This window comes from Thunnus maccoyii, chromosome 1 (genome assembly GCF_910596095.1).
Source record: "Thunnus maccoyii chromosome 1, fThuMac1.1, whole genome shotgun sequence".
Classification (NCBI taxonomy): Eukaryota; Metazoa; Chordata; class Actinopteri; order Scombriformes; family Scombridae; genus Thunnus; species Thunnus maccoyii.
The window spans coordinates 32097583-32119445 of record NC_056533.1 but is presented as its reverse complement, the minus strand read 5'-3'; the positions used below and the strand labels follow the sequence as shown (position 1 = coordinate 32119445).

General features: G+C 39.9%; 1 protein-coding gene across 10 annotated transcripts in view; it reads right to left on the bottom strand.

Moving 5' to 3' along the window:
- Positions 1–59: 59 nt before the first annotated feature.
- madd (MAP-kinase activating death domain) overlaps positions 60–21863 on the bottom strand; it is a 52549-nt gene continuing 30745 nt past the window's right edge. For 3 of the 10 annotated variants that reach the window (XM_042417812.1, XM_042417829.1, XM_042417821.1), the window contains exons 19-33: positions 16896–16999; positions 16460–16543; positions 15936–16094; positions 15251–15371; positions 14280–14342; positions 12920–13040; positions 12637–12742; positions 12422–12532; positions 12232–12339; positions 11942–12106; positions 11783–11855; positions 11420–11526; positions 8126–8195; positions 4651–4697; positions 60–3420 (exon numbers count right to left, since the gene is read on the bottom strand). In XM_042417812.1, coding sequence (XP_042273746.1) covers positions 3307–3420; positions 4651–4697; positions 8126–8195; positions 11420–11526; positions 11783–11855; positions 11942–12106; positions 12232–12339; positions 12422–12532; positions 12637–12742; positions 12920–13040; positions 14280–14342; positions 15251–15371; positions 15936–16094; positions 16460–16543; positions 16896–16999 — 1553 coding nt within the window. In that variant the 3' untranslated portion in view covers positions 60–3306. Of the gene's footprint in view, positions 3421–4650; positions 4698–8125; positions 8196–11419; positions 11527–11782; positions 11856–11941; positions 12107–12231; positions 12340–12421; positions 12533–12636; positions 12743–12919; positions 13041–14279; positions 14343–15250; positions 15372–15935; positions 16095–16459; positions 16544–16895; positions 17018–19932; positions 19984–21415; positions 21620–21863 lie in introns of all 10 variants that reach the window. The other 7 variants (XM_042417886.1, XM_042417837.1, XM_042417854.1 and 4 more) reach the window with 7 other exon arrangements.

Below are 21863 nucleotides of genomic sequence, written 5' to 3'. Positions count from 1 at the left end.
TTTACAAAGTCGATGTGTGAGTTAGATTGTATTATTCATAAAAAAAAAGAACAATGAGCTTCATTTGGGACAACTTTATTATATTGCCAAAGCTGTACATATTCTATAAATACCTTTTCAAATACTGGAATACTTACACCTGGCATCTCATTTCATTTTCGTTACAGCAACCGGCGAGTACAATGACAGAGGTGTTTGTAATAATCCAGTTTAAAAAAAAACAAAAGAACAAAAAAAAACCCATCCTTTTAACTGAAGCAGAAAGAGCTGTGTCCAATTCCCCAAACCAAATCCAGAGATGCTTCAGACTGACTTCTGTCCTATTTACACATTTTATGTGCGGCGTTATTCATGAATGGAAACAGCATCTTGTGAACATCCTACTGATTATTTTTCTTTTGCACAGTTCAGTTATTTAGAAATACAAGCATGTCAGAATCAAAATAAAACATCTTCCAGTGATATAGCTGTACCGATATATTGCTGATCTGGAGAAACTGTTCACCACATGAACTCACGTTGCACACACACACACACACACACACACACATACACACACACACACAAACACGCTCACTGTGAAAGTTAACAGGTCAGCAATGGGACCAGATTCAACATTTCTTTTACTATCACGGAACAGAAACAACATTAAGACTTGACGATTCTCCTCGGGGAGCAGATGACGACGTCTGTAGGTTTCAACATGTCTGAAGGGTAAATCTACAACCAATCACAGGACAGGAAACTGCGGCACTTTTTTTTCACAACTCGATCAGTGATGTAAAAGCAAGTGTTTTTTTGTTTTTCTTTCTGGACTGCTTATGACAACTGTAATGATTGAATTAGAGCTAATTGTTTAAGTCAGCTATTAAACAAACGCCCAAAAATGCAGTTTTCTGGTTCTCCAATGTGAATATTTGCTGTTTTCCTGTGATAGTAAACTGGATTTCTTTGTTTTGTCTGACCAACAGTCTAAAACCCAAACAATGTTAAGAGGTTAACTCAGATTCAGGTAAATAATGGAGGGTATTTTCAATGATTTTCTGATATTTCGGACCAAATCATTAATTGTGGGATCATGATAATAATAGATAGTTCCAGCCAGAGGTGTTTGTGCATAGATGATGTCACGCTTTCAACAAGGTAATGTTGACATTATTAATGTTATTCAGTCTTTTTAAAAAGATTCAGAGAAAGGACGGGTACCTGACAATATTTAGATGCTGCATATTTTAAATCCCAGGTCAAATGTTTGTGATCGCCTGCGCCAGAAATCATGACATTCTGCTGTTGTTCTGCTTTGTCTTTTTTTTGTCTTTATAAAAGTTGAGAGAAAGTTCTTGACTTGTATTTGGATGCAGAATTTTTTTTTTTTTAATTTATTTTGTTTTTAAATTTCCTGGTACAGGTCAACAGAATGGCAGCAGAAGACCGTTTCAGACGAAGGCTGTCAGAAAATGTGACAGTTTACCCGTGAAATGACCGACCTGTTCAGACATTAAATAAATCAATGCCAACCGCTTGCAGAAAGTGTGACATCATCCATGCAACCTCAAACCAATTTCTTCTTCTGCTGCACTGAAACAACGTCAGCGGCATGTGAAGAACAGGAAACCGACTCAGGAGCGTTCACACATGATTCTACTGTTGAACTTGTAGTCACATTATACAAACTGCCTATATTAGCTACTCTTGTTGCCTTTATATTTGGAACCAGATATTAAGTCTATAGGTCCTTTTAAATGAGTTAATTAGCTAACGGAGGCTCTGCAGACAAAGTGGGAGATCACAGCTGTCACAAGTCCACCAATCTCAGACCTGGAATTACAACTGGAGACTGACCTGAACTGTTTTTACATCTCGGGTGATTACTTGCAGTCTGAACGATATAACATGAACACGGCAATATGCCAACTTGTATCGACGGCTCTGTGCATAAACAAAATAACGTGTTAACACGTCACATGGCTTATAGTGGCTGAATCCAAATGGAAGAGGTGCTGTACGCTCTCTGCCAACACTAAAACAACAACAACGTCTACCTGCTGCTGTTTGAAAACACCTGGTGTGACATCACTGATTGGGGCGTGGCCTGAGTGCTGCAAAGCTTCCCCCCCGTACAGAGCAGAGTTTGCTGCCGTGTGTGATTTGGAGTTGATTTACTGTTTAAAAAGACAAACTTTAAACAGTCATGTCACACTTAAGTCATCATATTCACTTCAATCAATATGTTCTATAGAAAAAAAAAGTACTTTCTTACATTCTTCACCCTGTGAAAGCCAGTTAACTCAAGAAAACCTGGCTCTGGCAATGGCTAACTACTTTGTATTGCACATCAAGCAAATCAACAATTTGTAATGTTTTTTTTTTGTTTTTTTCATTTTCAGAGAAATGTACAGTAAATATATGTATATATTAAATAAATACTATATATAGAAATATATATATAATATTTATTTTTTCATCCTCAACATGCAATTGATAACAGCAGACCACAGACGAGAAATTTTACAGTAGAACTAGAACAGTAATTCAGCCTGGCGGGCCGAGCTAGGGCAAAGAGAACACATCTGAGAACACTCACATTATTTTAGGGTTCAAACACCTTTTTTAAGAAGCGTTTACATGCGGTGCTCTGGTGCAGTTTACAGTAGCATTTTTCAGTACGGGACATCCTGCACTACGAGAGGCTCTCTGGATGTTTCACCAGTTTCAAACTTGGACAGACTGGAACTTTACAGTAATCACATAGCACAGAATAACTCACACAGTCGTATGGAGACGAAGTGGGGAGAGGTTTTGGGGGGCGTTGGGGTGAGGGTGGGGTAGGGGGGGGGCTACTCTGTAGTGAATGTCAAGGCTGTGCACGGGACCTGCATGCACTCTGTGCCTCGGGGCTATCCCTCACGTCTCCTATCGTTAAAAACAGTTGGGTCTTGGCAGCGGGAACAATAGAAGACGTTCAACACAGAGGAGAAGAGATCGAGGGGGAGTCACTTCTCCTGAGTTAAGGAGCAGGCAAACATTTAGCAAGTCGGTATGACGACGGCGATGAGGGGGTCGGAAGTATTTACACGACATCACAGACCGAGGTTAAACACATCTACACGACAGGGTCTAAAAAGGATCTTAGGCTCGTATATACAAGAGGGAAAGGGAGCGGGTTTTGTGTGCTTAGAATAAAGTTAGGGATTGTCAGAAGTCTGTGGTATTAGAGCTGAGATGCCATTTCAAGTAGAGAGGCACAGAGAAGACGGAGAGGGGGGGGCGGGGGGGGGGGGTTTAAGAGAAGGAGCGGGGTGTAGACTAGCTAGGAAGAGGTCTCGGTGACAGGATCTTGGGTTTTCCTTCCGCCTCCTTCCCCTTCACTGCCGCCACGTAGGAGAAAAGGCAGAGGACTGAGTAACAGATCTGATGTGCCTGCAGAGGAGGAAAACAAGCATGAGGAAGGAGATCGAGGCCCCGGTGAAAAGGTTACAACTGTGTGAACAAACCTACAAAAGATGCTCATGTCAGTCTTCAAAACGGAAAATGGACAGTTTGACCCAAAACTCAAGAGTTACTTTGTGTTTTTCTTTATAGTGACGACATTTTTTAAGCAATGTCAGAAAGTTGCTGGTTGTTGAGAATCTGATTAAATGGAAAGTTGCCCCTGTGGTCACCTCAACTCAACTTTGCTCAGAGTTTACGAGTTTGTACGCGCTTCGAGCTACATGAGGTCGATTTCACACATCGTTGCGTTCTGGAGCGTGTCACCCGAAATTTAACACAACCCAAGTGTGAGCTGAGTGTCGCTACAGCATGAAACAACAAGTTGACCCCTTCTTTGTCTGGATTCACTTCTGCTCAAAACAATCACGCCGAGCGCTGCGACGAGGCTCCGGCTGAACTTTGTCACCTCTTCAGAGAGGAATTCTCAGTGTTTCCTCTGTGAGCGATTCAAAGGTTGCGCATCACATCTTGTGATTTCTTTTTTTCCCCTCCTCTTGTGTACAATAAGCGCAGCGGTACAAAGTCCTCCGCAGATGCCGTGTTTGTTTACGACTGTGGTGGAAACGCTTATTAGCTTGATTACTGTGACAGCGTCAGTGACGTCTCAATCGTTGTGGTTTCATCACATCATGTCAGAGAATTAAACGATTGTCGCTGTTATCAAGGTTCCAGATTTGTAAAATACTGTCTCGGTTTTAGTTTTATGAAGAGCTGTGCGGGGTTTTGTCTCTTCAAACTTTTATTAAACTGGACTTCCTGGATCGTTTTTAATTAAAGCCCTTTTTTTCTTTTTTTTTTTTTTACACAGTTCTTTTCAGTCTCAACACGGACGAACTCACTAAAGGCAGATCATTTTGATGCCGTCCTCTCATTACATGCTGGGTAAAGGTGACCAAAGGGCCAAACTTCCCGACGGAGCTGTAATCCTTTAATGAGCAGCGGGAGTCAGATAGTGTCGCTGGAACACAGAGACGAAGCCGGCACAGTTTAAATTAAGTGCTTCCTTTGAGATTATAGCATTAGCCTTCATTTAATAAAAAATAGGAACCTCTACAGTTGCATCTGCCATGTTTACAGACACAAATGTCAAATATTGTGAGGCACGTTTCAGCTGTGCACACCTGGTGACTGGCGTGAAGAAGAAAAGTGAGGACTCACCATGGGGGTCTTGTACTTGTGGATCACCACTTCTTTAGTTTCAGGAACTATGCCGATGCAAGAGACAAAACAAAGAATTCAAAGGCAGCAGGAACTTCATTCAGTTTATGTTTGAGAGCTTTGGGGTTACGGGGGGTGGGGGGGGGGAGGGTGAAATCTGAAGGAGGTGTAAAATGGGATGTGGGCCAAGAAGAGTCAACAACACCAGTCAGGAAAACTGTCAACTTCACAGAAGACAGACGGTGACAGTGGTTGTCTGTCTGGTTTGGACCAAATTCAGTTGTGAAATCTTGTTTTTCTTTAATACAAATGAATAATATTAATATTAATAATAACAAAACAGCTACTTGAGAGATTTAACTCTTTTGGAGCTGCAAGTAATTTCATTATCGATTAATATACCGATTATTTTCCATTAATCATCTTGTCTATAAAACGTCAGAAAATAGTGAAAAATATCAGTTTGTCCAAGTCTTTAATTTTCTTGTGTTGTCCGATTAACAGTCCAAATCTCAAAGATATTCAGTTCACCATCACGTCGACAAAAACCTGCATTAAATCTTCACATTTGATATGCTGAACACAGCATGTTTTTTTTGCATATTTGCTTAAAAGAAATTGACTAAAATGATTCATAGATTATCAAAATAGTACTGGTTATTTTTCTGTAACCTTCTAATCGTTGCAGCTCTGAACTCTTTATATGGTAAAAAAGAAAGTATTAAATGTGAGAAACAGCTGACTGTTGGTGAGGACGTTCATGGCCCCAAAAATGGACAAATAAAAAACACAAATGTCTTTTTTTTTTTTTTTTTACAAGAGACTACACAGGTTGTAAAGTTTCAAATATAAAAAACAAGAAACACAAGAATAAAAAAAAGGACGACTCCCCCTCCCCTCCCCTCCCCGACCCCTCTCCATCCCACTGAACTGACAGTTTAAAGACATCACAGAAAAGCAGCTACAGGAGGCCAAAATCGTTTGGCCCAGGACCATGTCGCTGTCTACAGGACAGACGGACTTTTCATTAGTAACTGTGAACCCATAGCAGAGGTGAGGAGGCTGAGATCTGGACAGATGAAGGGCTCGGAAATGTTAAATCTCTCTGCCCATCACCTCAGAGAAAAACAAAACAAAACAAAAGAAAAAACACAGTCCCTCTGAGATCTCCACTTGCTGAGATACTGAGGCAGACTGTCAGAGAACGATGACAACATGGGAGATGGAGTCTGGGGGTGATGATCTCCGAAATGAAAAGCAAGTGATGACGGAAGCAGAGGAAAACTCGTGATACAGAAAAAGGAAAAAAGGAAAAAAAAAAATTCAGTGGAAGGATGGACTGAGGAAATATTCTGCACAGAATTAGTTTGAATAAGAAAGGAGAAAGGTGACAACACTTTACCTGCTGGAGAATGAAGGTTTTCATAGTGGCAAAGATGAGGGCAACATTACAAAAGCAGCACAGAGACACGACAGTAACCCAGCCTGGCGCTCAGCTTCAACCTCTACCGATCCGACACTGCGCTGACGGCTTTCTACAGATGTCAAGTGTTCACTGACCTTCCTCCTGAACTACAAAACTAACCCTTGTTGCTCTCTTTTCATCATCTGTATCATCTGAATCTGTATATCTCACAAAATACCAAGAATCAAGTCTCACTTTTTAAGGAATGAAGCCATATAATGAATTTCTATCTCTTTTACCTTTAAATAAAATTAAACTTTGGGTTCTAGATACTGCTGCTGTCAATTGTGGCCTTTTTTAAAAATTCACTGTTGTATTGCCTTTTGTGAAACATGTGACTTTGATTTTATGATGTGACTTTAAGAAAAAGTATTTTTTATGGTCTTTGTAATTGTAATAGCACTTGGCAGATGTATATGGTAAAATAAAACTTTAGTGGAAGAGTTTTTTTTTTTCCTCTGTTGCTGTAAATTTCACCAAACCAATGAAGGGCAGGTCATTAATTCTCCTCTAAAATCTTATTAACAGAGAGCTGAAACTGAGCAATGTTCTTTTCTTAAACCTCAAATAAAGGACTTTTTTTTGCATGTAAGTTAATGTAAATTATTTCAAAATGTAAAAATAAAAAAATCACTGTTGGCCCATTATTCATTTATTATTTTAGTTAGAGGTGTAGCTGTTTTAAACTAAAGGATTTATCATCCAGTGCTCTTACAACATAAGAGCAGTGTTATTCTGGATTTTTATTGGTCAAAAAAGTCAAAAAATAAACAATATGGTAGTCAGCACTCAGCCCCAAACCCACTGGTTCCTACTGAAGATGTAAATCTTGAAAAAAAAATGGGGCGCAAATATTTTTTTTTTGAAAAAAGGCAGCTGGGATCTGTAGTTTTAAGCAGATGTTACTCAGTAAACAGAGCATTTGTTGGGGATTAGTTGTGACTAAAGCAGCAGGAGTGTACAGATGTGGAACTGACCCACAATAAACTAGAGCGTCTGTGTTTAATGTAATGAAGTAACGTGTCAACCGAGTGCAACGTGTGTCTCATTAATGTGTTTTTAATGGTTTTTGGACAACAATGGAGGAATAAGATACTTTGTTAGTTTTGGTCTTTTCATGAGATTTATTGACAATATGAAACACCAGCAATCTTCTCCTTGAATGTTTATTCTTCTGGCTCAGCTGTCGAGACATTTGCTAACATCAGAGGCGTTCATGTGTTACGGGATGGATGGTAGAAATGGGGAAACATTAGCAGGTTTTCAACTTGCGCGCATTCACGTCACAGGGCAGCATAGAACGGCTGTGTGATTACAGAGCCGGTGGAATGAGGGTTAAAAACGCAGTGCGTTGACATCACATCCAGAAAATGTGGATTAATCTCCTTAAACGATGTGAAGCGTCCTTATTTGCATGATTTTCAGGCACTTCCATATCACAGAGTGTCGAGTTGGACGTATCAGAGCTCCTACATACGTCTTGGATGTTGACGAGCGCTTTTTTACGAGTCAGAATCTTGTGATTATAATCTTTCTGTTATGACACATAAGGATCTCTATTTTGTGTTCTCTAAAGTGGCATTTTATAGATACTGTAAATTACTTTTATTCATTATACATTAAGATATGTATCTATCATAAGAACTGACAGCTTCCTTTAGTGGAATATTTGACTAAGACAGTTTCTCCTTGAGCTTGTTTGTTTTGGGAAAAATGTGATTAGCCTTTCTGCCCTCGCTCTTCTGTTTCACACTGAAATGACTGAATTGTTATTCTCATAAGTTCTGTTTCTCTTTATCAACATAATGAAATGTTCCTAGCTATAAACTTCAACACCACGTCCTCTGAGGAATTCATCAACACCTCCAGACACGAGTGTCTCAGCGTTCCTCGAGGGGAGCGAGTACACAATTTAGTGAACCCTTATTAGCTCCGGTCAATACGTTTGCCATGAAGCTGAGTTACTGCCGTGCCGAGTACAGGCCTAGAATCAATAGATGGTGTAATTACCAAATTCCTCCAGGACAAAGACTCCCTTCACTGTATTGCACTTTTTAATGTGACTCAGCTCTATGAAAACCTAAAAACAAACAAAAAAACAAACAAAACAAGACAGAACATTATTAACTCAACAACACTGGATGAAATTAAACACTTCATATTTAAATAATAACCATGTTAAACTTGTTTTATTCAGTATGAAAGGTAAAATAAAACAACTACACATGGAATGCAAGCTTTTAACAGCTAAACCAAAAAAAAGAAAAAAGAAAAGCACACTATGAGAAGTTTCCATGATCAAACGCATACATGGGCGACGGTCAAATGAGGAGAAATGCATTAAGTCTGCTCAAAGCTGAAAACTAATTCAAGATGTTTCATCAATGAAGTGTGTTAGAACTGGAAAAAAATGTGTATTTATACTTGTAAAAACAGCAAAAGTAGGAGAATAACACATTTCTTTTTTTTATGCTAAGAGATGTAATATGGCCCATATGATGCATACATGGAATTTCCATATAAAAATGTAGACAAGGACACAAAATTAGATTTGCCATACAGCTACGACAGTAAAAAGAAAAGATAGAGAAAGCAAAAAAAATAAAAAAGGAACCCAATAAGATGTAACTGCTAATAAGCAAACACAGCAGAGGTTGTGTACCTTCCGCTCCTTGCAGGGGGAGAGAGCATGGGAGAGAAATGGTTTGGATTATTATCGGACAGAAGAGCACAAACACTCGACGACACTCCGAGAGGGCACTATCCACAGGAGCCTCGTACGGATTCAAATCAAGAATCTAGCTAAGAAGTTACCAGAGCCAATATGAAAACCCGTCACAAGAGAATCAGCCCCCAAAAACTAGGAAATAGGATTTTAAAAAAAAAACAAAAAACAAAACAAAACAAAAAAAAGAGGACTAGAGGTTTGACTAGGGTGTTGAGAGCTGGATTCACCTTTGTTTTCCTGGACTTTAAACATCTCAGTCCCCCCAGAGCCCTCCATGCCTCCTCCTCCAGCAACAAGGGCTGGCACCAACACCACTTGCTCACACAGCAGAACACATAAATGAGGGCAGTCGCTGAAGGACGGTTAATTCCCGCTACGATGTTAAGACGTCACCCCCCCACCCCCCCGACACCGAATCACTGCAGAGCTGCCCACCCGGCGCTCACTCACTTTACCATTTAACCTTTTAATAAAATATCATACGGATGCTGAATAAAGCTGCTGCTGCTGCTGAGGAGTTTGTGAAATGAGTCAAAAAAGTGTAAAACTATCCGTGAAGACGCCGATCTGGAGAATACTCACAATCTAACGACCGTGACGAAGTCGATAATGGTAATCGTTTCTTCTAGAAACGTGGTGCTCTACGCTGAGACACTCTTATAGCTGATGTTTAATTGAGTTCAAACTTTTAAAAAGCGCTCTACCCCTTGCAATATAAAGCGCAAACGTTCAACTCGAGCCAAAAAATAGCCTGAAGTAGCGAAAGCAGAAGCGGCGAAGAAAAAGCAGGCGATAATCATAACAGTGACTCCGTGTAGCAACATCCAAGTTTAACAGCCGGTTCATCTAAATTACAAAAAAATACACTGCACCTGGTTAAGTTGGTTTTGGTTTTATCAGCCCAAGTTTTAAGATATCAACGTCTGAGATTTCTGCAGCAGTGGAGGTGAATAGACTTTAATTTGTGGTGCTCACAGCGGTGGAAAATTACATCTAAAAAGGTCAACTGAAATCACAATCAGTCATCTCCTGTCGCAGTCAGAAATCATGTCAAAGATATTTATCATTTTTTTATGACTGAAAGGAAGAAAGAAAGGTCTTCGGAGATACCGTATCTCGGAAGTGCTCCTTTACTCTCCGGTCCTTTGAGTGGACGTGTTTGATTGACAGTTGTTCCGGCTGGGCTCAGGAGATAATTGTTCTGGTTACTGCAGTTTACAAGTCAATGACAGACGGCTTTTTGTTAGCTGTGATGTTGAAGAAAAAGGAGCATCTATACTGACCGATATTGACATTTTGTCGCAGCTGCTGTCAGCTTTTATGACGAAGGAAACGTTTGTTAGACCTCAAAGAAACACACGTGTATCTTCAGTGAGTGTTACTCAATGAAAATATGACTTTTGTTTACAAGAGAACTGCAGGGCACTTTTAATTTAAGTTGGACATCACAACTATTTCCTCTGTAGGAAGTTAAGGCTGTAAATTATTAGTAATAATCAGTAATCATCATTATTATTATTAGTAACTAAGACATTAGATTTGGAAATACATGATGCTGCTGAATACTTAAAATGAAATTGTGTGAACACCTCAAATGACATTTAATCTCTCAGAGATGGATATCTTAAAACTGGACAAATAAAATCAAAAGTAACAGATTTTTTGGAATTTGGGTGAATCGACCCTTTAATTTACTTTTGTTGTTGAGAAATCAGTTTTACTCTGTAGGATGTCTGATGAAGGATGTTGCTCTTTGGTAACACATTCAACCAAACTTTCTTGTTGTGTCATTATTAAAGATAAATGTATAAAGTGTCTGTTAATTCTATGGGACCATCAGCATCAGCACAGTCACCTCTAACACTGTTCAACTACAGCATATCGTTCAATCACAGCTTCTAACAAAACTCAGGAAATAAACGAACGCTGACTATAATTAACTGCACAGATGTGAAGACAACAACGTGACGATGTTCAAGGGTCCAAACTTAAATGTGAAAGTTGCTATTAAATAGCCAATTATTAATGAAAAGTCGTTGCTCAAGGTCATCCGTCTTACCACTGATGCACAACACACACACACACACACACATCAACACTTCATGTCCTCCCACACAGTAAATGAATATGAGGTTTGAGCACCACAAATGTCAAAAGAAACGCGTGTGGAAGGATGTGTTCATTTTTTAAATTTTTTTTTGAAAAGGCATGCAGAAACACACACACGCACAAACAAACACAAACGGAAACTGAAAAAAAGCAAATCCAAAAAAGCAAAAGCACAAACAGGAATTCTTCCTCTAAGGGGAAAACATCAGGTACGATATGAGAAAATGCCAATCAAACATGTTGTTATCAATCATCTCTAAGATTTTGATTTATTTTATTTTTTTTTAATGACAATAGAGGAAGACGGTCACAAGATGAAAGGAAATGATACAGAGGCGAAGAGGAGAGACGAGCAGAGAGGTGGACAGAAGGGGATGAACCGTGATGAGTGATTTTTTTTTTGTTTGTTTTCATGCCCTTTGTGTGAGATGAGAAGCAGCTTCTCTGCGGTGGTACTGGCCTCTTACCTGGCTGTGCATGAATTTCAGGTTGATTCCTTCCAGCGTGACCTGCAGCAGTCCCCCTTCACCAGTTTTCATGTCCTGGACGGGGAACTCTCCGCCCAGCTCAGGACCTGAGGAAACCACAAAACCTGAGTTTAGAGCTATGAACATCAATCTCTACAGAATAAGATAGAAATGAACAAAAATAACATTTCATGCTGCTGTAGAAATACTAAAGAGGGCAGAATTGATGTATAGTTACAGCTTTAGAACAGTTCCATATAATGAAGTTTACAGATTTTAAACGGAAAAAGAAAATGCTGGTATCTGATTGGCCAACAAAATGAGCTGTAATCATACTGGGAGAGAAAAATGAGACTGGTGTACCTGGTTTAATGCTTTGCTGTCTTGCTGCAGCTCTTTCCATACTGTCTTTAACACAGTAGTAGAGTTCACGACACTAGAAAGCAAAAGAGGAAAATATTTCTATGAATGATCGACGTTCTCCAAAACAGAGTACGACTGAGACAAGATAGAGCTTCTGACCTTTTTGGTATAAAACTTGTTGAGCTGTGTCTCTTGGCCGTTGCGTCTCCAGAGGCACAGCACCTTGGTCTTGGGGCAGTAAGTCATGTTGATGAGCTTCTCGTACCACCAGCGCTCGTAAACCGTGCCGATGTTGCTGCGCAGGACTATGCAGTCGTCGCACACCTGAGATGTCGGCGGGTAAAGTGTGAAATACTCATCAACGTAAGTGACAACACGGTGAGGTTCCAGCTAGTTTCCACAAGGTTTATTTGTAATATTAAAGAACAAATAGTCAAGAGTTTGCTTACCTCCATGAAAAAGATGTCTCCTGTGGTGTCGGTGCCGGCGTGAACGACAAATGTTTGCTTCTTGATGTGACGGCTTCCGCTGGGCCTGATGGACAGCTCGCGGCCGTTCTGAAAAATACAGTACAATTAATTACAGGAGATGCAGAACAGCTGAACCAGCTGAATAATAAAAAAAAGGATAAATATTCACCATTTGGGCCAGTTTGTCCAGCAACTCATTGATCTCTTGGCTGTATGTGAGGCCGATGTGGGACTTCCCCATCAAACGCCTCACTTTCTTCCGGATGTCATTTTTACTCACCTTAAAAGAAAAGAAGAGAGAAATGGTGAAAAATGGTGGTTGGTGCTGGTAAAAATGTCAAACACAGCATAAAGTCAGTGATTGGACTGTTCTGTGCTCCGTACTTTCATCATTAGCATGTATGCTATCATATTGTACAGCAGGGTAGCCAGAAGTCTGTCCTCATCATCCTCCAGACGCTTGCGGTCGTGGTCTCCCAGTGACAGGTATCTGTGACAAAACAAGTATTAATATAAAGTAGGATTACAAAGTTTTCTAGACAACTATGAAAAAGATAAAGCTATATAGAGATAAGAATCATTTGAGTCTGCAGAAGGAAACCGGTACTTTTAAACTTTATCTAAAAAATCAAACAGTAAAACACATTAAACGTCAGCTATGTTGAACCTTTCGATCATCTCCTGAGGTCCCTGGTCCATCCCCATCCCCTCACGCTCCAACATGACGGCATCTAAATAGGCATCCTCCCAGAACTGCACCTGGTCCCACAGTGTGGAGCGCTCCTTACCTGAACACGTCAAGACATCACACATGAGATCAGCTCTGACACCAACAACACAACTGAGTCATTCAAACCACAACGTATGCAGTCACAACAGTCAATTTAAATCTTTTTCTATTAAATAAAGACTAATTTATCTTCAAACAGTTGCATTACACAGTAACTTCTGCCAAATATGATAAAAAACTAGAATTTTACTTCATTGTTTGAGTTCATCCATCACAATATTTATCATTTCAGCTTTTCAACAGCTAGTTTTTTTAAAACAATCCTGAACAAGCAGAGTACAGCTCTTAGTCATGCATGAGAGCAACAGTAAGTGTCGATTAGACCGACTGCAAGACACATAATAACGGCTACTGAAGCTTAACTGTGTATATATTTGAAGTGGCCAGCTGTTGTCTTGTGTAACATTGTTTCAGGCTTTATTTTAGCAGGAGGGTTTGTGTGGAGGCTCAGCGACTAATAGGTTTAATAAAACATTTATTTTTAGCTTTTTCTAAAGACCAACGTTGTAATTTTTTAGTATCTGATGCTGCCTTCAAGTGCTGCTTTTTGTGACCTTCATTGACACTTTAACATGACTTCAGATGTTTTTTATTTCGCTGGCTGATACTTTCGATGAGGGAATATAAATCATGACATTTTAACTATACTGAGAAAACGAAAGCATAGCGACTATAAGGATTACAGGAACAAAATGTTATTTTGAGGAGACAAAGGAGGAATGAAATATTTCTGTAGCAGATGCGGCTTCATGTTTCCCTCTTGTACTCAGTGGAAATCTTGACATTTCCTAATCTTATTTACCAGCTGGTGGCTTGAGTGTGCTCAACTCATAATTACATTTCTGACAGCACTTGAAGGCGACAAGCACTCATCCGATATGCAAACCCATGAAATGTTAAGCTTTTAGGTCAACAGGAAAAGTTGGATAGAAAACCGGGTGCAGAGGCAGGTGAGAGCAGAGACTGAGTAAATGTTAAAAGTTAAAGCAAAAGAATCACACACGTATGATGCTGCTGTCTGTGAGACTAATTGCGATCGAATTCTGCAGGACTTCTCATATTTTCCCACCTCGATCTCATGATCAACAAACTCGCAGGACTCTGATGTGCGGCTCACCGACAGACAGGAAAAACCCGCATCACATGAAAGATTAAAACACACAGCTAGCCTCGGTGAACAACAGATACACCATCACACTCAGGAAAAAAGGGGGCAAAGGCAAGAGATTAGCCCTACTTAGAGAAAAGGTTTCCATGGCAGCATCTTCTAGTTGATCCCAAACGGAGCTCTTATCGCGGCCTGGAAGAATTTCCCAGGAGGAGGAACAGCAGGGAAAAGAAGCAGCGAGAGCAAGAGGGGGGTTAGGCCAAGAGGTGAGTAGATTTAATGGCAAAAACAAGAGCAGAGCGAGCCGAGAACGCACCATGGGAACAAAAACAAGGACAAACAAAGACAAACCACACTCGTAAATTTATACTAAAGCCTTCCATTATTATTATTTTTTTTTAAATATATTTCTGAGCATTAATTTGGTTACTCTGATTTGTGGTGATGAGGCTGTGCAGTCGTTTTTGTTAAACAGTAATTAATCTGCAGCAGCTGCAGTCATGACTTAACAAAATTACAAAAAATCATTCTTAAAGCACCAAATGTTATGTTTTCATTTTGTTTTTTTTAACATGCAAATATTATAATTACATATTTTAAATCACTTTTATCAAACCTCTCACATATGTTCTCTCCAACTCATTTCCAAACAGCAGTGAACACATCTCTCTACTTTACTCTGTAATATTAATTCATCACCATGAATTGGGAAATCTCATTTTATAAAGTTGCATCAGACCTTTCACCTTTTGACAAATGTTTGCTTCACAGTTCTATAATAAACATTTAAAGATTATTGGACCACTTCTGTGTTATCACATGTTCTGTTTTCTGTTTTGTTCACTCAAAACTAAAAACTTTCCACAAACATTAGGTCTGTTTCCAGTGAAATCAAGATCTTGCACAAGTTGTAGTGAGTAAAAAAAGAACAGAAATCAAACAGATCACACAACATCTATTAACACTTACTGGAAGCATCTTGTAATATTTGAAACATGAATCAAGTGTTATTTGAAAATAGGAAATGCATTTTCAGCAAGCATGTTCCCTGTTTGATGTGATTCTGATAGGGAGCATCCAAACCAGAGAGAAGAACATACCCAGCAGGCCTTCACACAGGTAGATCCTCATACTGATGTCCTCCATGGGTTGGGGGGGCGGTCCCTTTGCCATAGCAGGTAAATGATCTTTTGCACCTGGTTTCAGTGTGTGGGTCTTTCCCTGTGGAGGCAGGACAAAGCACAAATGTTGGACTTCATATATTTTGAGCACTGTTTTTGCTCTGTCCTGATCATTGTGACAGGCAGTACAGTTTTCCAGACCTGAGCTGCATTCACAGTTTTTTTTTTTTTTTTTTTTTAAATGTAAACAACTGTTGCCTATTTAAAATACTCTTGCTCGTTAACCACCATTTAAGCTTTAACACATCACAAACTTTCAATTGCTGGCAGTTGTATTAGTTTATGCTTGGCAAAACAAAAGCAATTTTCCAGGACATGAAGTTCTTTTCCCTTCATTTTCAGGTGTTTACTGGGAATGGAATAATAAGTCTGCTATTTTCCAGTTCTTTTAAAGCACATGGGAATCTTAAAATCTCAACCATCTCCTGTGCTTTGTTGACCTCAATGACCTCCGCCTGGACAATAGGTAAGACCTGTACTTACTACACCAAACTGGTGTCCTAGTTTGGTTAAAATCTGCACATCCTCAATCTGACAATGAACTATGATCTAAAGTAAGAACTGTACAGTGTGCAGTTTCACTTAAAGTGAGTCTTGAACTTACAAACACTGCACTGGTGGCCGGGTTGGTTTCAATCTCGCTGTCAGAAAGCGTCCCTCTGGACTGAGTTAAATGAGGAGCAGTTCTCCCACCAAGGCCGTCTCCTGCTGTGCTGCTCAGGTCACTGTCAGCTCCCAGAGTCTCTCCAGAGCTATTGCTTATCTAAAAAAAGAAAAATCCAGATGTGAGAACAAATGAATAAATGAAAATGTTTCAAGGTTTGCTTAAAAAAAAAAAATACAGCGCCATGGTTAATTGCTCTGTGTAAAAATGTTGGATATGTCTTATGTGTGTGAATGCATATGCTTATACTATAACTTTACAAGCTTCAGCCCTGAAACAATTTCATTTTGGGTTTTTACTTTGTTTTGTTTTTTTAAAATTACATATTCAAAAGACAATTACAAAAAAAAGTTGAAAGTTTGGGCCGAAACTATCATCCTGGGAGCTGCAGTGAATGTTGTTAAGTATGTAGGTGGAATAAATAAAAAACAAAGTGCTTAAGCTCAGAGTTGGCCGTGCCCTACCACTGTGCTAGCCTCTGAGTCCTGGCTGGTGCTTCTCGTCAGGATCGGAGGCTCTGAGCTCGTTACAGACTCTGTGTCGCTCTTCTACAAAGCCAAGGAGCAAAAAAAAAGGGGATTCAGTGGGAAACTTTTTCTAAAAAAAGGTGCTCTCACATTATTAATAGTTTTTAACATTCAAAGACCCACACCATGAAGTGCAGGTTGCAAGCACAACAAACTCTGGTGAAGGCCAAAAGGCTGAAACATTAGCATATTAATATATATGTATATGTATATACTGGTGAAACTGAGGATCAGTCTCAGGCCTGGAGGTTGTGTGTGCAACCAACATCTCAGTGTGTTGGACTGTGATATTAGTTTTTGTTTGTTTATTTACTTAAGCTTTCACACTCATTTGATTCACTAGACAACGTCAACATGTTTTCACGTAACAAACCTGAGATCCAGATGTGACGCTGAGACCGCTATCAGCACTAATCTGTGATTTCTTCTCCTCTGCATCAGTCACCTGGGGGCGCTGCTGCTTCGCTCCTTCAGACCCTGAGGGATACACACAATCTTCAGCACGTTTTCATGAACGTTTCAACAACACTATCTTACCTTATTGTGAGTCGCCTGACTCGAAGCCACCACAGCACAGCAACACTGACACTACGTCCATCTAAAGTGCCAAAGCCTCTATTTAAACACTGCATTATGACTGCTATGAAGCAAAACTTATAACACTTTTTCAATTCCATCAGTGAATTAATTTAGTATCCAAGACTTCAGAGTCTTAAACTGCTTCTGGCTAAAATAAAAATACTGTACAGGGTGACTTTTATACACAATCTGAAGGAGTAAGAAACCGTATTTCATTAAATGTTTTCACAACTTCTACTAGTTCATAACCAAGTTATATAATCTATAAAATAACTTTTAAAAGACCAGAAAGAGAAGTGACAAAGGGGCAAGCAGAGTGTGATACAATAGGGGAAAAATTACAAATGAAAACAAAACTGAAGGAGCGTGACATTAATTCTCAGTCAATGCTGCAAATGTGGCCCAAGTTACACGAGAAACAACCAACAGACACAGGCAGTTAGGCATGCAGACAAACTGATGGACGGTAAAGGAGACATTTTCTGTTTCAAGTGTGATTTGTACTTTGTCATTTTTGTCTGACGTTATCACCTTCACGGTGGAAAGTTGATCCTTACGCTTTTTTTTTTTCAGTTCTTTGTAACATTTAACATTTGCAGACAATTTTAATGCAGCCTTAAATTTACCAGAAACTGTAGAATATTTGCTGTAAATATACAGCAAGCCACTTGAAACTGGAAAAAATAACAGTTAAAAGAGCAGGACAGGGCAGCAGGAATTCATTTCTGTTCATCTTGATGCATGGTCTCAGGGGGGAGGAAAAAAAAACAAAAAAAACACTGGAAAACAAAATTACATATTGCTTGAGCTTAAGCCAGTGACTACAGCATAAAAGTTCCCATATTTTTTTGATGTCAAGAATCAAATAACAGACAGATTTTGTGCAAGATATCCACCCGAGAGAACATTTCTGCTTTTATATTTAATGTTGTAGAGAATAACATACAGTCTAACGACTGGGAGGAAGAGCCTCCAGGCTCCTCTTCTGTGGAACCATCTTCCAGTTTGGGCCCGGGAGGCAGACACCCTTTCTACGTTCAAGAGCAGGCTTAAAACTTTACTTTTTGATAAAGCTTATAGTTACAGCGGGCTCAGGTTTGCCTTGGGCCAAACCCTAGTTATGCTGCTATAGACCTAGACTGCCGGGGGACTTCCTATGATACACTGAGCTCCTCTCTCCCTCTCTCTCTGTACGTATTCATGTCCCACTAATGCATGTTACTAACTCAGCATGTTCTCTCTCCTGTAGTCTTGTGCTTTCTCGTCTCTCCTTTCTCCTCCTGTGCTTTCTGCTTCTGGGGCTGCTGAATCTGGATTTCTGATTGTAAGCCAGCCACTGCCCCCATAATCCTGCTCATCACCCACTGCTATAATTATTATCATTATAACTACTAGACATCTCTATGTGGAACTTGCATTGTTCTCTCCCCCTCTCTCCCTTTCCCCAACTGGTCAAGACAGATGGCCACCCACCCAGAGTCTGGTCTGCTTGAGGTTTCTTCCCGTTAAATGGGTTTTTTTTTCCTTGCCACTGTCTCCAAGTGCTTGCTTGGTCTATGTTGGGTTTAAAATTGATTTGACAACTGCCTAAACTGTAGGTGGAAGGGATAAATGTGGAGCGAAAGAATTGCTTTTGCACACATGTTGGTTTCTACAGTAGGTTCTGCATCCAACCTTGTGAGCCACTGCCATTACTTCAAAGGAAAACTATGGTTTATTACAACTTTTGCTGAATTTTTGTTGCTCGAACCATCTGTTCAATCGGTTTTGATAACACTGTAATCACCAAAGTAATTGCTGAGATCTCCTGGATATCGTTAAAAGTAGGTCCAATGGCGCAACAAGCACAGGCGGTCAGACAATTGTACGGGTTGTTAAAAAGCTGACAGTTTAGCAAGATTATCTAAACCAGTTTATTTGGAGATAAAGCCAAAGACAGCGTACCAGAAATATTACTACTAATCCCTCTTTGCACAGGAAACTGAGTGCACATAACAACGAAGAGAACAGTAGAACCGAGTAAAGCTGAACGTAGAGGTTGTTCTACTGAGATGGACGTTTACGATGGGCAATTAGGTTAATAATTTTACTGTTCAGTTTTATTTTTATTTTCCAAATACCAATGATAATATTCCTTCCCACATTCCAGATGTCAGCAACTACTTTGGTGAGCATAAAGAACCCAACCAATAAAACAGATGCCCCTAACAATAAAAATAAAACCAAAATTATAATAAAATGTAGTTTTCCTTCAATAAAAGTCATTACATACTGTATAATAATAAAACTAGCAATTATAAAGCCAGATGAACTGCTGTGTGCGAGGAAAAAGAAGATACCAATCTGTGCAAGGAAAGAAAAGACACCGAGGCGAGATTCGGTGTCCATCTCAAGACTCAAGTTTTTTTGGAAGTAAAATTAGTGTGTAATTGTCATATAGCAAATACAGGCAGTTTAATAACCACTACCAACACTGCTGCATGTCATAATGTGTCATGTGCAGTTGGTAGATACCTACCTCTCCACTTCCCATTTTAAACCCCATTAACTTTTACACAAAAGTAAAAAATGACCCTGATCCACATCTACAATTTTATTAGCTCTAGTATTTAATCCATCCAATTTATCAATCTCGATCTCAAATATCTCACACCGAGACTCGTATGTCTATATTTCTTCAGGTTATCCACTTTATATGCTTATTAGGTACAGTCCTTTGCATCAGTTGATGTATAAAGACACTGGTGAGTTGAAAAGGTGGAAAAAAGGTCAACAGCTGAACACCCCAATCTTTTTTTCTTTTTTTTTTTGGTGTGTGAAAAGTCTCTTACTCTGTGGTTTTTCCATAGCTTTTTGCTTATCCTGGTGCTTGCTCCACAATTCTACCCAAGATGCATTGCAAGCAAGGAGAGAAAGACAGAGAGAGAGTCAGAGAGCAGGTTGAAAAGGCATGTATGGTGGATGAGCATTGAAATCAAAACAAAACAAAGAAAGCATTTTGAAATCTGTCACTATTAAATGAGGATGTTTTGTAATGTTTGCATGTAGCTGTGTTAAAATCTGGACAAAATGAAAAATAAAGTATCGTCTTGTCAAGCTGGATCCATTGTGTGTGACAACTACTAAGGTAACATTACAACACACCCAAAGCTCCTGGCCCAAAGTCCTGGAGAGCCACACAGTGACATCAGAATGAGCTTTGGCTCTGACCACAGGTCAGTATTCGTAGATCGCAGTTGTCTGGCTCTCCAGAGCAAAGGTGAGCAAGAGATGGTTTGTTTGGAAAAGAGCATGGGATGGGGTTGAGAGGCCGACTAGCCAGCAGGTGAAATGGAGCAGTTGCAGAAGCCGGGATGCAAATCTCACAGCATTCTGTAGAATTGAAGGTGCAACTTCTAACAGGAAGAGAAAGGGTGCAGGTAGGAGAGGTGTCAGGGTGGTTGACTGAAAGTGTCCCCCGTATACAGACCCAGAATAATTCTCAGAAAATTAAGTGATAGAAGGATTTTCAAAGGATTTTCTAAGTCAGTTGGTTCTTTGGTGACCAATAGAAACAAAACCACTTGCTACAGTGAAATTTGTCTCTGTACTGGGACTGTTTACTGGGGAGTGATGCTTCCACCCTCCATGCTGAGAGCAAAGGGAGCTGCCGGTTTTCTACAGCACGCCTCGCAGAAACCTGCAGTAAAGGCACAGACACCGATTTTTACCATCGATGCGCATACCTCTGGTTTCCCTCGTCCACTACTGCAGATTTAAGTATTGGAAGACAAAAACAAAAACATGCATTCAAGGTGCTAAGAGGCTGACAACAGAACTCCAGAGAGGAGGCAAACAGGGGCACAGATGTTTAAGGAAGGGGAGACAAACACACGCAGTCCAGGCTGGTACACAGGGTGATATTCCAAACACTTTTCAAGGCTTCTTCATGCTTACAGGGCAAATATTTGACTAAAGCCAAATTCTGAATTTAGATTTTAAATTTTATACCAATATTACACTTTGGAAATCCTCAAAAGACACAGAAATAGAAGAATAGAATACAAGTATTTGGCGTGGGATCACATGATTTTTTCAACATTACTAATTCTAAGCCCAAATTTTTTAGAAAGCCCATTTTAGCGGCAGTGTTTCCGTCAAAGTGTGTGGAATACTGTAACACCTGTAAGAATCTGTCGGGGACAAGTGAAAGGGACTTTCTTGGAGACGGTTGGAGGAGGGGTGGGGACTGGTTCTGAGGTTGATGAGCTTGTAGGGGACGGGGTAAGGGATCTCACAGTGCACATGCAACCGGGGCCGGAGTGGTGTACACACCAATCGAGGCAATAAAGTTCTCCTCGTTCAGACTCCGCGTATCAAAATGGCGGGCTCCTCTGCCCGTTGCGTGGTGCGGCAGCTGCAGGTGAGGAATATTCAGAAGGCCCTGAGGTCTGGCGGTCTCCATACGACCAGAAGGACTCTCTTTACTCCCTGGGCTTCCAGCACTGTCTGTGGGGCTTCGCTTGCGTTTTTCTGGGTCTACCAAGTTACCAAAATTAAGGGGCCAAAGAGAGTTCATCAAAATTACAGAAAAAGAAAAAAAAAGAAGAGGTTCAAACTAAGAGAGGAGCATGATTGTCAGACAAAGGAGGAAAAACAGTGAGGAAATTTTTATAATTACAGTTTATGTTTTAGTGGGTTAACCTCTAGCACGCAGCTTAAAGCTTCATACAAACACAATGCAAAGACATGGACAAGTGTTAGTAGCACAAGCCCGCTGCCG